At 45.1% G+C, this 17,232-nt stretch overlaps 1 protein-coding gene across 4 annotated transcripts in view; it reads right to left on the bottom strand.

Moving 5' to 3' along the window:
• LOC115123163 (engulfment and cell motility protein 1) overlaps positions 1–17,232 on the bottom strand; it is a 234,667-nt gene that overhangs the window by 144,350 nt on the left and 73,085 nt on the right. For all 4 annotated transcript variants that reach the window (XM_065017983.1, XM_065017982.1, XM_065017981.1 and 1 more), the window contains one exon: positions 1,678–1,817. In XM_065017983.1, the coding sequence (XP_064874055.1) occupies positions 1,678–1,755 (78 nt within the window). In that variant the 5' untranslated portion in view covers positions 1,756–1,817. The remainder of the gene's footprint in view (positions 1–1,677; positions 1,818–17,232) is intronic.

Below are 17,232 nucleotides of genomic sequence, written 5' to 3' on the forward strand. Positions count from 1 at the left end.
ATTTAGAAATTAAACACAGGAGTGATAGATGTGCAGAAGATGAATGTGCAAGTAGAGATACTGGGGTGCAAAGGAGCAAGATAAATAAATAAAAGAATGGGGATGAGGTAGTTGGGTGGGCTATTGACAGATGGGCTATGTACGGGTGCAATGATCTGTAAGCTGCTCTGACAGCTGATGCTTAAAGTTAGTGAGGGAGAATATGAGTCTCCAGCTTCAGTGATTTTTTGCAATTCGTTCCATACTAAAGTATTAATTTTTGTGTAAACACACGCACGAAACCTTAGCAGCAAAACGTGGGCGACATGTCCATTAGCACCCCAGCCCCAGCTCTCTTCTCCCCCATCCCCCTCTACCCTTACCCCCTGGTCAACATGCATGGAACACACGCACGAAACCTTAGCAGCAAAAAGTGGACGACATGTCCATTAGCACCCCAGCCCCAGCTCTCTTCTCCCCCATCCCCATCCCCCTCTACCCTTACCCCCTGGTCAGAGGCTTACTCCCTCCCAGCTGCTCCAGCCACTCTGAGCTACACTAGTTAGCTTTATCGCATTAGCATGTTCAGTACTTAGATCAATTCTCTGACGCTAAACAAGCAAATGTTTGGGTAGCAGCCCGGGAGGCACAGCAGCAGAGTTCTGGAGAGAAATAAACTGTGGTGCTGCACGATGGAGTGACGCAGAAGTTCTCTCTGAAGAGGCCCTTTAGATTTATGCAGAGCTAGTCTCAATGGGCTCCAGAGCACTGAGCAGAGCTGGTTTAACACAGTAAGAGTGACTCAGTCTCCAATGGAAGCAGGCAGGCATATGCTGCTAAAGTACAGAGGAGAGGAGATATGGAGAGATGGAGGGAGGAGAGTAGAGAGAGGGATGAGAGAGGAATGAGAGAGGGAGGGAGGAGAGTGTAGAGGGAGGAGAGGGAGGGAGGAAGGAGAGATGGAGGAGAGGGAGTGGAGTAGAGGGAGGGAGGGAGGGAGGGAGGGAGGGAGGGAGGGAGGGAGGGAGGGAGGGAGGATAGATAGAGGGGAGATAGAGGGAGGGAGGGGAGGAGGGAGGGGATAGAGGGAGGGGATAGAGGGAGGGGGATAGAGGGAGGGGGATAGAGGGAGGGGATAGAGGGAGGGGGATAGAGGGAGGGGATAGAGGGAGGGAGATAGAGGGAGGGAGATAGAGGGAGGGAGGGAGATAGATAGAGAGGGAGGGAAATGCAAATGCATCCAACAAATTTATAGTCACAAGCTTGATGTAGTCATTGCATGTTATGAATATGGGATCAAATACTGCATTTTTACTACTATAATGCAGATAAGTGAATGTCCCAATACTTTTGGTTCCGTAAAAATGGGGGACTATGTGCAAAAAGTGGTGTAATTTCTAAACGGTTCACCTGATATGGATGAAAATACCCTCAAATTAGAGCTGACAATCTGCACTTTAACCTCACAGTCATTGTTTTACTCAGAAAACTTGGGGGGACCAAATAAAACCACCTGCGGGCTGGCCGCCAGTTGGGGAATGCTGCTCTAGGCTCTGAACAAGACTTGTGTCTGCACTAATCAGTCAGTCACAGGACTAGCATCACATAGGAATATCACCACTGGTTGTGAGACAATGTGTGAAAGCAGTACAGGCAGTCTATTGGGCAATGGACCTCTCTTTTTGATCAGGCACTGACCTGGTCTATCTCCATGAGCTTAGGGAAGGCCCCTGGCCACTCAATGGCCACCTTGACGATGTCGGAGGGCGGTGGCATGATGGCGGTGGAGGGGTATGGAGGTGCCTCTCACTGTCTCACTGAGGAGCTCTCATCCAAACCTGCAGGGGAGAGAAACAGACAGAGGGGGTCACGTTATTCAATGGACAGAATAGAATAGAATAGAATTGATCCATTTGCTCATAAATTCTAAATGTGTTGCAGACACAGCACTACGATACAGTAGCAATCCAACCCACTGCACGAAGAGGCACACTCACACAGTCTATATTCAAACCAAGTGACATCAATATTCAAAAGTTCACAAGGTCAGTGATGAAATATTAATGAGAGTTATGATGGAAAGTAAAAGATACCTTAATAGAAAATGACTCACGTAAAAGTGAAAGTTACCCAGTAAAATCCTACTTGAGTAAAAGTCTAAAAGTATTGGTTTAAATACACTTAAGTATCAAAATTAAATGTATAAATCAATTTTACACTCCGTATATTAAGCAAACCAGACGGCACACATTGAATTATTTTTTTTATTACAGATGGCCAGTGTCATTTAAATGACACTCCAACACATATTTTACAAACAAAGCATTTGTTTTTAGTGAGTCTGCCAGATAGATGCAGACGGGGATAACCAGGGACGGTCTCTTGAATTAAACCATTTCCTTGCCCTGCTAAGCATTCAACATGTAACAAGTACTTTCAGGTGTCAGAGAAAATGTATGGAGTAAGAAGTACATACATTTATTTAGGAATGTAGTGAGGTAAAAGTATCAATAGTAAAGTACGGATATCCCAAAAACAACTTAAGTAAAAATACTATAAAGTACTACTTAAGTACTTTACACCACTGACTAGGGCACAGCTTCCTTAAGTGTATTCATTACACTCACTTATACAGATCCCAGATCAGGCCAAATATTGCAATAGCAAAAGTGCAGTTGGCTTGTTCTGCATCCCAAATTGCACCATAGAGCTCTGGTCAAAAGTAGTGTAGAAAACATTAGGAACACCTTCCTAATATTGAGTTGCACCCCCTTTTGTCCTCAGAACAGCCTCAATTCTTCAGGCCATGGACGCTACCAGCTGTCGAAAGCGTTCCGCAGGGAAGCTGGCCCATGTAGACTCAAATGCTTCCCACAGTTGTGTCAAGTTGGCTGGATATCCTTTGGTTGGTGGACCATTCTTGATAAACACAGGAAACTTGAGTATGAAAAACCCAGCAGCATTGCAGTTCTTGATACAAACCTGTGCACGTAACACCTACTACCATACCCCGTTCAAAGACACTTCAATATTTTGTCTTGTCCGTTCACCCTCTGAATGGCAGACAAACACAATCCATGTCTCAGTTGTCGCAACGATTAAAAATACGTCTTTAACTCGTCTCTTCCCCTTCATCTATACTGATTGAAGTGGATTTAACAAGTGACATCAATAAGGGACCACAGCTTTCACCTGGATTCACCTGGTCAGTCTGTCATGGAAAGAGCAGGTGTTCCTAATGTTTTGTACACTGGGTGTATATAGAGAGTAATTGGGCACAACCATAGAAGACTGTACCAACAAATAGTACCGACAAATTGTAAACAAACAAATGGATTGACAAAGAAACTGTCATCAAGCATTTCACTGCAAAAAACTTTGTCCACAATAGCCTGTATGTACGATACCCAAGATATTAAACCACGGCATAACAGAAAGAGTCAGAGTGGGCCTCCACAGTGGTGATGCTACTAAACTTGACCTCAGCAGCTCATCTCCAGGGGCCAGGGTGTGTCGTGCTTGGCTCTGGGTGATAAGAGCAGTGGTGTGACACACCGGGCTGGCAGCATCAGAGGTGTTACAGGCCTGAGGAGCATTAGCAGACACACACACCCACAATTCTCACACACAACTCACACCCACAACTCAACCCACACTCAAACACACCTCACACACACAACTCTCACACCCACAAATCACACACACACACACACCACTCTCACACACCACTCTCACACACACACACCACTCTCACACACCACACTCACACACACACCACACACACACAAAACTCACGCGCACAAAACTCACGCGCACAAAACTCACGCGCACAAAACTCACGCGCACAAAACTCACGGGGCACAAAACTCACGGGGCACAAAACTCACGGGGCACAAAACTCACGGGGCACAAAACTCAAAACTCACGGGGCACAAAACTCACGGGGCACAAAACTCACGCGCACAAAACTCACACACACTCATGCTCACTCAGACACACACATTTTCTCTCTGAGACACACACACACACCTGGCAGTGAACAGTAATCCTGTGTGACTCAGGCCAGGGATGAAAGCGCTGAGTATTACTGAGAAAGCAGAAAGAAAGAGGTTTAGCAGAGAGATGGATGGAGAGATGGTCTGATTCCCCCTGGCTTTCTCAGATAAGACTGGTTAAATTGCCATCTGCACTCAGAGAAGACCGGACACAGACTACGGAATATTTGATTTCAAACCACAAGTGAGGACTTCATCATATGACGACACCAAATGTCCATCCAAAATGGAAATAGTGTATACGGAGTACTGTAGATATAGAATACATACCAAATGACACCCTATAACTTAGGTAGTGCACCACTTTTGCCCCCTAACCTATGGGCTCTAGTTAAAAGTAGTGCACTACACAGGGAATAAATAGGGGTCCCATTTGGGACACAGCCAGTATACCAAGCACTGTAGATATGCAAAACCCAGCCAAGCAACATTGTGTTATTTATTCAGTATTTCAGTCTGGATCATCTTCGCTCCTAAAGGAGAAGCCCCTTTACATATTTAATCCTCTTCCACATGGACCCAGTCCCCCATGGGAGGGATCAATAACACCCTATTCCCTATGAGCTGCACTACATTTAACCAGGACCTATTAGAGCTCTGGTCAAAAAAAGTGCACTATATAGCGAATAGAAATTTTGATCAGGGCCCTATTAGTGTACTATAGGAATAGGGTGCCATTTGGGATGCACAGGTGTGGAGCTTTCGTCTCTCGCTCTGTTTGTTCAAACCTTCCCTACATGCCTCTCTCCCTCATGTAGTTTATTCCAACCTTAAATCTCTCTCCCTCTCTCCTCCATGCAGTTTATTCCAACCTTACGTCTCTCTCCCTCTCTCCCCCATGCAGTTTATTCCAACCTTACGTCTCTCTCCTCCATGCAGTTTATTCCAACCTTACGTCTCTCTCCTCCATGCAGTTTATTCCAACCTTACGTCTCTCTCCCTCTCTCCTCCATGCAGTTTATTCCAACCTTACGTCTCTCTCCTCCATGCAGTTTATTCCAACCTTACGTCTCTCTCCCTCTCTCCTCCATGCAGTTTATTCCGACCTTACGTCTCTCTCCTCCATGCAGTTTATTCCGACCTTACGTCTCTCTCCTCCATGCAGTTTATTCCAACCTTACGTCTCTCTCCTCCATGCAGTTTATTCCAACCTTACGTCTCTCTCCCTCTCTCCCCCATGCAGTTTATTCCAACCTTACGTCTCTCTCCCTCTCTCCCCCATGCAGTTTATTCCAACCTTACGTCTCTCTCCTCCATGCAGTTTATTCCAACCTTACGTCGCTCTCCCCCATGCAGTTTATTCCAACCTTACGTCTCTCTCCTCCATGCAGTTTATTCCAACCTTACGTCTCTCCCTCTCTCCTCCATGCAGTTTATTCCAACCTTACGTCTCTCTCCTCCATGCAGTTTATTCCAACCTTACGTCTCTCTCCCTCTCTCCCCCATGCAGTTTATTCCAACCTTACGTCGCTCTCCCCCATGCAGTTTATTCCAACCTTACGTCTCTCTCCTCCATGCAGTTTATTCCAACCTTACGTCTCTCTCCCTCTCTCCCCCATGCAGTTTATTCCAACCTTACGTCTCTCTCCCTCTCTCCTCCATGCAGTTTATTCCGACCTTACGTCTCTCTCCTCCATGCAGTTTATTCCAACCTTACGTCTCTCTCCCTCTCTCCCCCATGCAGTTTATTCCAACCTTACGTCTCTCTCCCTCTCTCCCCCATGCAGTTTATTCCAACCTTACGTCTCTCTCCTCCATGCAGTTTATTCCAACCTTACGTCGCTCTCCCCCATGCAGTTTATTCCAACCTTACGTCTCTCTCCTCCATGCAGTTTATTCCAACCTTACGTCTCTCTCCCTCTCTCCCCCATGCAGTTTATTCCAACCTTACGTCGCTCTCCCCCATGCAGTTTATTCCAACCTTACGTCGCTCTCCCCCATGCAGTTTATTCCAACCTTACGTCTCTCTCCTCCATGCAGTTTATTCCAACCTTACGTCTCTCTCCCTCTCTCCCCCATGCAGTTTATTCCAACCTTACGTCTCTCTCCTCCATGCAGTTTATTCCAACCTTACGTCGCTCTCCCCCATGCAGTTTATTCCAACCTTACGTCTCTCTCCTCCATGCAGTTTATTCCAACCTTACGTCTCTCCCTCTCTCCTCCATGCAGTTTATTCCAACCTTACGTCTCTCTCCTCCATGCAGTTTATTCCAACCTTACGTCTCTCTCCCTCTCTCCCCCATGCAGTTTATTCCAACCTTACGTCGCTCTCCCCCATGCAGTTTATTCCAACCTTACGTCTCTCTCCTCCATGCAGTTTATTCCAACCTTACGTCTCTCTCCCTCTCTCCCCCATGCAGTTTATTCCAACCTTACGTCTCTCTCCCTCTCTCCTCCATGCAGTTTATTCCAACCTTACGTCGCTCTCCTCCATGCAGTTTATTCCAACCTTACGTCTCTCTCCCTCTCTCCCCCATGCAGTTTATTCCAACCTTACGTCGCTCTCCCCCATGCAGTTTATTCCAACCTTACGTCTCTCTCCCCCATGCAGTTTATTCCAACCTTACGTCTCTCTCCCCCATGCAGTTTATTCCAACCTTACGTATCTCTCCCTCTCTCCTCCATGCAGTTTATTCCAACCTTACGTCTCTCTCCCTCTCCCACATGCAGTTTATTCCAACCTCTCTCCTCCCCATGCAGTTTATTCCAACCTTACGTATCTCTCCCTCTCTCCTCCATGCAGTTTATTCCAACCTTACGTCTCTCTCCCTCTCCCCCATGCAGTTTATTCCAACCTTACGTCTCTCTCCCCCATGCAGTTTATTCCAACCTTACGTCTCTCTCCCCCATGCAGTTTATTCCAACCTTACGTCTCTCTCCCTCTCTCCTCCATGCAGTTTATTCCAACCTTACGTCTCTCTCCCTCTCTCCTCCATGCAGTTTATTCCAACCTTACGTCTCTCTCCCTCTCTCCCCCATGCAGTTTATTCCAACCTGACGTCTCTCTCCCCCATGCAGTTTATTCCAACCTTACGTCTCTCTCCCTCTCTCCCCCATGCAGTTTATTCCAACCTTACGTCTCTCTCCCTCATGCAGTTTATTCCAAAAAGATAGTCGTCATGTCATCTGCCTGGTCTGGTGTACTGTGAATGTGTAGCTCATCCCATAATAAGCACAGCCCTTGTTCAGGGCCCATTGCCATGGGAGCCATAGCTTCAGTAGACACTAGCTAGCTGCATCTTTACTTCCATCCAGGTTGTCACAAAGGCAGTCGGTCACCTTTTGTTTGTTGTCATTTGAATTTACCGAAATGCATAAGAACCACCAGTCTTTTTTCCACCATTCAAATAAATCTGAGGGAAATAGCAGACTCTCGGTGTAAACATTGGAGTGTGTAAAATGAGAACTTTGAGAAACAGCCTTCAGTGGACGTGTGTGTGTGTGTGTGTGTAGGGCTGTGACTCAAAAAGACAGCCTTTCTCTGCAACTTAATTATTACCATTATACTGTTATCAGTATCATTTAATTACTATTTAATTCATTATTACCTCTAAATATTAGTCTAGTATGCAAATTTAGAAATGTCAGATTGGAGAGGATTGTCACATTTTCGTATTGACAACTTAACCCCATAGGCTTTGAGACAAAAGAAACGTGCCATTTCACTATTGCATTTACACTTTGTTTCTGTTTTTTCCTTGCCATTCGGTTTTGTAAGTGTCCATTTTGTTTAAATGTATGTTACTGTTGTCTTAGGCTTATAAGGCCCTGTGTAAAAATGGGAGGTTCACTTGTTAACATGGATATACTTCTTAATGAAACCCATTATTATCATCATGGTATTATTAGGATTATTATTATTCTTCAGGTTATTACTTCTAAATATGAATCTACAAATTAAAGAAATGCCAGGTTGGAGAAGATCAATCGCATTTTCTAAATAAAAATTATACGCCTACCTAGTCTGTTACTGTTTTTGCAACAAAACAAAACAAATTAATAGGGATCCTATTTCAACACGCAAATCAGTTCGCCTGCTATTAGGGCAAGTTCATCTACATGAAAAAAAAAGTTCAGAAATGTGTTTTTCCCAAAAATTAATGTAGGCTTATTTAAAATGGTTTTGCCGGATATTTTATCTATGGTGTTCATCTGTAATCATTAGTTACGCGGTCATTTTTACCCGGTTATTAATTTACCATCACAGGCCTACATGTCTGTGGCCTTCCTGACCTGCAGCTGGCTGTGTTGATGAAACCAGGCTCCTCACCGAAATCACTGACTCTCTCCGTTCATGCCTCTCCCTTGTTTATGCTCATTCAGAGAAAATTGTGTTCTTGTCCTCCGCTCTAGGAAAGCGGAGGGTGGTAAAGAGAGAGAGACCGAGAGAAAGAACACAGCAGTATTGTCTTGATGAGCACAAGCTGGCCAATTCTGTGAGCAGAGGAGCATGATTGCGCAGACACACACACACACACACACACACCCTTTCAAGAAAAAATAAATTCATCCTGTCAACAAGTTCAGCCTGTCAATCAGATCTGTCATGGTCTTTCATCACAGGAGCAGCAACAGTGGAAGTGTCACAGTCAACCTCAGAAAGCTCAGTGCACCCATCTTCCTTCCTTTCCCCTTACAACAGGAGCTCTGTCAGAGACTTGAGACTTTGGCTGTGTCCCAATTGCACCCTATTCCCTATAGATCTCTGGTCAAAAGTAGTGCACTACATAGGAAATAGGGTGCCATTTGTGATGCACTCATCACAGAGAGAAGCAGTATACAGTAAATCTAGTGGAGGGGATGGGTTGAGGAGAGGGGCAGTCAGGGCTGCCAGGAACACTGTCATTCTGCTCTGGGTTCATTTATAGGCTTCAAGACTGCACTGGGATACACAGCAGATATGCCAATCAAGATTTACTCTGTGTGTGTGTGTGTGTGTGTGTGTCATACCCGGGAGGCACGTATCTTTGCCTCACGTATCTCTGCCTCATATTTTATCCACTTCACAATGCAAATTGTGGTTTTGTTATTGAGCAAGCAGCTGTCCAAGGCCATCCTGTCATGGTAGTTGATACCCTCAGGAATATGTGGACCTGTACAACACAGCTCTGCCAGAGGAGCTAATAAGACATAAGTGTCTCTCTTTCCTTCTCCCCAGGCCCCTGTTCCTCATGCCATGTCTCTGCTCCTACTTCAGTCTTTGCCTCCTCTTTAGGTGTCCTGCTCTCTCATCCTACCCTGACGACTCACACTGAATTGTTTCCTCTGCTCTCGCTACATGCTTCAGTCTGAGACTGACGTCATTGAAGTCGTTTGAGGTGACGAGGGGGTTGTTCAAAACAAAGTCATCAGCGATTGGATCGTCTCTAACCAATCGTCATCGAAGCCCATGACGAATTTTCAAACCGTGGCTTTACCCACGTGTTCTGGCTCTGGCCCAACCCATAGCAAGGAGTCTGGGTAGCCAAGCAACACTCTTTCTCTCTCTGTTCCTCCCCATCTTTATAGAAAACATTAGGGATTGAAACGTTGCAGCTGTACGGTCTCTAAACCAATAAAGCTCTGTAGGATCAGATCCATTCCCTCTCACACAAATGTCCAGTCCTTCACTTGGTTTCATTAAAGTAATGTACTGCGTAACATAACGAGCTGGCTAGACATCAAATCATTGTTTATCAGGGTGAATGGACCTTCTAAGGACAGTAGCAAAGCACACGGACTGACTGGCAATAATCCTGATAGAACGTGCAACCCGAATGGCACCACCATTTTGGACCAAGGCCCATAAGGACACCACACTAATAGGCCTCTGGTCAAAAGTGCACTACATAGGGAATAGGGTGCCATTTGGGCTGTAGCCATAACCTTAATAATAATCATTTATTTGGTATGATGGATGAGGATGTGGAACTGGGCCAGACTATAAACTCACAAAACGCCCACTGGCACCATCACCTGTGGTAAATCAGAGTGACACGTGCAGCGAGAAGGTCACACCACTAAAGTGACGTTAATCCACTGGATTATTTCAGACACGGAAAGAGTGACTTTACAACAACAAGAAAAAATAAATCACCCCAAGGTCCTGAAAATGAAAAAGTACACAACTGGAAGAACGCATCAATACAGGAGGTGGTTAAGAGGGGACGAGAAGGAAGAGGGACGCGCCAGGTTTCTGCTCAATTATTTATGAGGTAACATAAGAGGTCTTGTCCTCTGCAGAGAGGAAGGAAGGGGAGAGGAAGAGGGAGGAGAGTTCTGGGAGGAGATGGAGGGGAGAGAACGAGAGAGAGAGCGAGGAAAAAGATCGGCTGGAGTGTCGAGTGAGGGATCAAGAGGAAAGACAGAACATTTTAAATTTGACTTCACTACCAACAAGAGGGCTTTGTTGTTGCCCATTTCCTCCTATTAAAAAAATGGATGTAGGCCTACCTGTTTGACAGGCACAACTATGCTACAGATTTGTCAGTATATCCAAATCCTCCAATACGGTCACCATGCACGCCATAAAAACCTCAGACCAAGCCCTTCCCAAACACTGTTCTGTTAAAACCAGAGCTCAAATTGAGTGAGGATATGCCATATCCGTTGTGAAAGGGCAAAAAGGATATCTATTGTTTGCTTTATATTTTGAAATTGTACACAACACGTATCCAGATGATACCAAGCGTTCTATAACAATGCTTAACTCGACAATGCCTTGTGCTAGAAACAAGCACTAAAATGCCCAGAGGTGACTGATGCATATGGAGATGTATTGATTCCTCTATGACAATCTGAAGCTGAGCTGCAGCCTTCGATATTGGAGAACACAAAAAAAGAACATTTTATTCTGTCCCTATTATTTAAGCTTTTCATTTTCTGAAAAGAGAATATGGTTAAAGCCAAGCAGCTTTTAGGGAAGCCAGCAGTTGAAGCTTACATTTTTCTTCATCAGTCAAACCTCTGTCTGGGTGGAAGGGCAACTTTCGAAAGTGCCATGCTTAGATTCATAAGGATGTCTAATAATTAATTATTTGCAAACAAGACACTCTGGTTTGTTTTCTTCCCTGAAACTTCCATTTTCATTATCCACCTTTCTTGAGACTTTTTCAGAGCGATATTTTCTCGATTGCAAGGAGTTTTTCTCCAATCAATCATTGCACAAAGAAAAACAAAAATACAATTCATAGAGACATTGGTGATTTTAACAGTGTAATCAGATTGAAAATATTAGTATATATGTTACTGAAATTGAACTGATTATTAAATAGCCTACTAACCAGATGTGCTAGTAATTGTTTAATTTGTAGCATAGGCATGTGGATTGGGTTGCTACTATGTTCTGATCTGCCAACTATTAGCAAAGATTTATTTTTTCCTTTGGGCGGCAGAACGCCCAGGGCCTGTTTGCCTTTGGGCGGCAGAACGCCCAGGGCCTGTTTGCCTTTGGGCGGCAGAACGCCCAGGGCCTGTTTGCCTTTGGGCGGCAGAACGCCCAGGGCCTGTTTGCCTTTGGGCGGCAGAACGCCCAGGGCCTGTTTGCCTTTGGGCGGCAGAACGCCCAGGGCCTGTTTGCCTTTGGGCGGCAGAACGCCCAGGGCCTGTTTGCCTTTGGGCGGCAGAACGCCCAGGGCCTGTTTGCCTTTGGGCGGCAGAACGCCCAGGGCCTGTTTGCCTTGGGCGGCAGAACGCCCAGGGCCTGTTTGCCTTTGGGCGGCAGAACGCCCAGGGCCTGTTTGCCTTTGGGCGGCAGAACGCCCAGGGCCTGTTTGCCTTTGGGCGGCAGAACGCCCAGGGCCTGTTTGCCTTTGGGCGGCAGAACGCCCAGGGCCTGTTTGCCTTTGAGCGGCAGAACGCCCAGGGCCTGTTTGCCTTTGGGCGGCAGAACGCCCAGGGCCTGTTTGCCTTTGGGCGGCAGAACGCCCAGGGCCTGTTTGCCTTTGGGCGGCAGAACGCCCAGGGCCTGTTTGCCTTTGGGCGGCAGAACGTCCAGGGCCTGTTTGCCTTTGGGCGGCAGAACGCCCAGGGCCTGGCCTGTTATGCCGATATAGTTTGGGTTGGACATGCACACGTGATTTATTCTCGGTACGGGACCTCCCATCTACTTTTCACCCCTGCAACCCATCGACTACCTCATACCCCTGCACATTGACTCGGTACAGGAGTCCTTGTATATAGCGTTACTATTTCGCTAAACTCGTCTTAGTTTTTAACCCTGCATTGCTGGGAAAGGGCTTTATACACTATAATTAATATTTGTAGGCCTCCTTGTTCGCACACACTTTTTCAGTTCTGCCCACAAATTTTCTATGGGATTGAGGTCAGGGCTTTGTGATGGCCACTCCAATACCTTGACTTTGTTGTCCTTAAGCCATTTTGACACAACTTTGGAAGTATGCTTGGGGTCATTGTGTTATGTTCGTCGATGGAAGGGAATCAGACCAAGGTGCAGCGTGGTAGGCGTACATTTGAATTTATTAAATGAACACCAAAAAAACAACAAATACAAAATTAAACATAACGTCTAGTAGGGCTAAACAGCACAGTACCAAAAACAAGATCCCACAAACTAAGGTGGGGAAAAGGCTGCCTAAGTATGATCCACAATCAGAGACAACGATAGACAGCTGCCTCTGATTGGGAACCATACCAGGCCAAACAAAGAAATAGGAAAACTAGATTGCCCACCATAGTCACACCATGACCTAACCAAAATAGAGAATAAAAAGGATCTCTAAGGTCAGGGCGTGACTCATTGTCCATTTGGAAAACCCATTTGCGACCAAGCTTTAACTTCCTGACTGGAACATCTTGAGATGTTGCTTCAATATATCCACATAATTTTCCTCCCTCATGATGCCATCTATTTTGTGACGTGCACCAGTCCCTCCTGCAGCAAAGCACCTCCACAACATGATGCTGCCACCCCTGTGCTTCACGGTTGGGATGGTGTTCTTCGGCTTGCAAGCATCTCCCTTTTTCCTCCAAACACAACAATGGTCATTATGGCCAAACAGTTCTATTTTTCCTTCATCAGACCAGAGGACATTTTCTAGCCATCTAGGCAGAGTTGCAAAGAAAAAGCCACATCTCAGACTGGCCAATAAAAGATTAAGATGGGGAAAAGAACACAGACACTGGACAGAGGAACTCTGCCTAGAAGGTCAGCATCCCGGAGTCACCTCTTCACTGTTGACATTGACACTGGTGAGTTCTTTGTTTCTGGCCATTTTGAGCCTGTAATTAATTGAACCCACAAATGCTGATGCTCCAGATACTGAACTAGTCTAAAGAAGGCCAGTTTTATTGCTTCTTTAAACAGTTTTCAGCTGTGCTAACATAATTTCAAAAGAGTTTTCTAATGCTCAATTAGCCATTTAAAATGATATACTTGGATAAGCTAACACAACGTGCCATTGGAACACAGGAGTGATGGTTGCTGATAATGGGTCTCTGTACACCTATGTAGATATTCCGTTTTTTTATCTGCCGTTTCCAGCTACAACATTAAAAATGTCTATACTGTAATTCTGATCAATTTGATTTTAAATGGACAAAAAAAAGTGATTTTCTTCTAAAAACCCCAAACTTTTGAACAGTAGTACTCTTCAACTTTCCTAAACAGCTGGGAGGGGGGAGGGGGGTACTGTGGGCTGACACCTTGTATAGATTTCAAAAGAGCCTAAACCCCAGCGCTCCATCTGACACCTCCACAAAGGACTGTGGCTCACCAAGGGGCCAGGGTGTGACACCGTGCTACAGACAGCTTAAAAAGGAGCCAGGAACCTTTATCTGTGTAAGAAACAAAGGCCACAGAGAGATGGAGTGACACAGAGACAGGCACAGTGAGTTATCGCCTACGAGACGGAAACACACAGAGAGATGGAGTGACACAGAGACAGGCACAGTGAGTTATCGCCTACGAGACGGAAACACACACAGAGAGATGGAGTGACACAGAGACACACACATGATGAAACACCCGCTACAATTATGACACCATCACAAACCGTAAGAGACACACTGAAACACCTGCTTCAAGCCAGTTCACACACGGCCGCTCTCTAGCCATGCTTTCAGTGTACTGTTACACCATGAGGGAGTGTCTCACACAAACACACACAGTTGGCCTAAGTACTGTCATTTTAATTCACACAGAAGCACCCACAGGAAAATCCCTCGTAAGAGCTCATTGAAAGTTAGATTTATTCTCTTTGCCCTGTGAAACTGTGCCCACATACCCCTATCAGAGTTCCCCCTGGGTGGTAGACAAAACAATGAAAGGAGGAAGAGAAACAGAAAGAGAGGAGGGCACTGGAGGGAAACATGGCAGAGCTGCAACAAAAGGGAACAGGACATGTTGTGAGTGACAGGCAGCACATTACAAGTTGAACATCATTGTTTTATTTATTTATTTTACCTTTATTTAACCAGGCAAGTCAGTTAAGAACACATTCTTATTTATTTATTTATTTTCAATGACGGCCTGGGAACAGTGGGGGCAGAACGACAGATTTGTACCTTGTTAGCTCGGGGGTTTGAACTTGCAACCTTCCGGTTACTAGTCCAACGCTCTAACCACTTGGCTACGCTGCCGCCCATTGTGAGAAATCATGTGGAGAAATCATCAATTAATAAAACATTACTCATTCCCTCTCTCAAAGAGCATCTCTTTCAGTCACACCCAGTTTGCTAAAGACAGTTGGCAATGACAGACAGGCACACACACACACACACACACACACACACACACACACACACACAAACAGGACAGCAGTGGAGAAGGTGAAAAGTTAAGTTCCTCAGTGCACATATCACCGACAAACTGAAATGGTCCACGCACACAGACAGTATGGTGAAGAAGGCGCAACAGCGCCTCTTCAAGCTCAGGGGGCTGAAAAAATGTGGCTTGTCACCTAAAACCCTCACTAACTTTTATAGGTGCACAATTGAGAGCATCCTGTCGGGCTGTATCACCGCCTGGTACGGCAACTGCACCACCCACAACCACAGGGCTCTCCATAGGGTGGTGTGCACAACGCGTCACCGGGGGCAAACTACCTGCCCTCCAGGACACCTACAACACCTGATGTCACAGGAAGGCAAAAAAGATAATCAAGGACAATAACCACCCGAGCCACTACCTGTTCACCCCACTATCATCCAGAAGGGGAGGTCAGTACAGGTGCATCAAAGCTGGGACAGAGATAGAAGCTGTTTTTCAATCTCAAGGCCATCAGACTATTAAACAGCCATCACTAGCACAGAGAGGTGGCTGCCTACCTACAGACTTGATATCATTGGCCAATTTAATAAATGGAACTAGACACTTTAATGATGCCACTTTAAGAAGGTTTACATATCTCGGATTACTCATCTCATATGTACACTACCGTTCAAAAGTTTGGGGTCTGTCACGTTCTGACCTTAGTTATTTTGTTATGTCTTTGCTTTAGGTTGGTCAGGGCGTGAGTTGAGGTAAGCTGTCTATGTTCGTTTTTCTATGCTGTGTTTTGCGTTTGGCCTGGTATGGTTCTCAATCAGAGGCAGGTGTTGTTAGTAGGTAGCCTTTTCCCACCTGTGTTTCGTGGGTGATTGTTTTCTGTCTTTGTGTAGGTCACCAGACAGGACTGTTTCGTGTCATTCTCGTTATTTTTGTTTTAGTGTTCTGAGTTTATTTAAGATCATCATGAACACGTACCACGCTGCGCATTGGTCCTCCAATCTTTCCTACTACTCCTCCTCAGAAGAGGAGGACAAGCTTTACAGGGTCACTTAGAAATGTCCTTGTTTTGAAAGAAAATCAAAAAAAAATTGTCCATTAAAATAAAATAAAATTGATCAGAAATACAATGTAGACATTGTTAATGTTGTAAATTACTATTGTAACTGGAATATCTACATAAGCGTACAGAGGCCCATTATCAGAAACCATCACTCCTGTGTTCCAATGGCACGTTGTGTTAGCTAATTCAAGTTTATCATTTTAAAAGGATAATTAATCATTAGAAAACCCTTTTGCAATTATGCTAGCACAGCCGAAAACTGTTGCCCTGATTTAAGAAGCAATAAAACTGGCATTCTTTAGACTAGTTGAGTATCTGGAGCATCAGCATGTGTGGGTTCGATTACAGGCTCAAAATGGCCAGAAACAAATAACTTTCCTCTGAAACCCATCACTCTAAGAAACTGAAGATCTCGTACAATGATGTGTACTACTCCCTTCACAGAACAGTGCAAACTGGCCCTGACCAGAATAGAAAGAGGAGTAGGAGGCCCCAGTGCACAACTGAGCAAGAGCACAAGTACATTAGAGAGTCAAGTTTGAGAAAGACACCTCACAAGTCCTCAACTGGCAGCTTCATTAAATAGTAACCGCAAAACACCAGTCTCAATGTCAACAGTGAAAAGGTGACTCCGTGATGGTAGCCTTCTAGGCAGAGTTGCAAAGAAAAAGCCATATCTCAGAACGGCCAATAAAAAGAAAAGATTAGGATGGGGAAAAGAACACAGACACAGGGACAGAGGTACTCTGCCTCAGCTGATGTCAAAGTGTTGTACAGAAACCCAGCCCAAAACCCCAAACAGCAAGCAATGCTACTACTACTACTACTAACTACTAATACCTGTGTCTCAGCAGGCTACTAAACTACTACTAACTGTCTAAGCAGGCAACTACACTACTACTACTACCTGTCTCAGCAGGATACTACACTATTACTATTACTGTCTAAGCAGGATACTACACTACTACTGTCTAACTACAGTACTACTACTACTACTGTCTAAGCAGGCTACTACAGTACTACTACTACTGCCTGTCATTGTCTCAGCAGGCTACTACACTACTACTGTCTGTCTCAGCAGGCTACTACTAACTGTATCTGTCTCAGCAGGCTACTACAGTACTATTACTGACTGTCTCAACAGGTTACTACTACCACCTGTGTCTAAGCAGGCTACTACTACTACCTGCCTAAGTAGGCTACTACATTACTACTACTGTCTGTCTCAGCAAACTACTACACTACCTATCTAAGCAGGTTACTACTACTACCACCACTACCTATCTAAGCAGGCTAATACATTACTACTACTGTCTGTCTCAGCAAACTACTGCACTAACTATCTAAGCAGGTTACTACTACTACCACCATTACCTATCTAAGCAGGCTAATACATTACTACTACTGTCTGTCTCAGCAAACTACTACAC

The sequence above is a fragment of the Oncorhynchus nerka genome, linkage group LG4 (assembly GCF_034236695.1).
Source record: "Oncorhynchus nerka isolate Pitt River linkage group LG4, Oner_Uvic_2.0, whole genome shotgun sequence".
Classification (NCBI taxonomy): Eukaryota; Metazoa; Chordata; class Actinopteri; order Salmoniformes; family Salmonidae; genus Oncorhynchus; species Oncorhynchus nerka.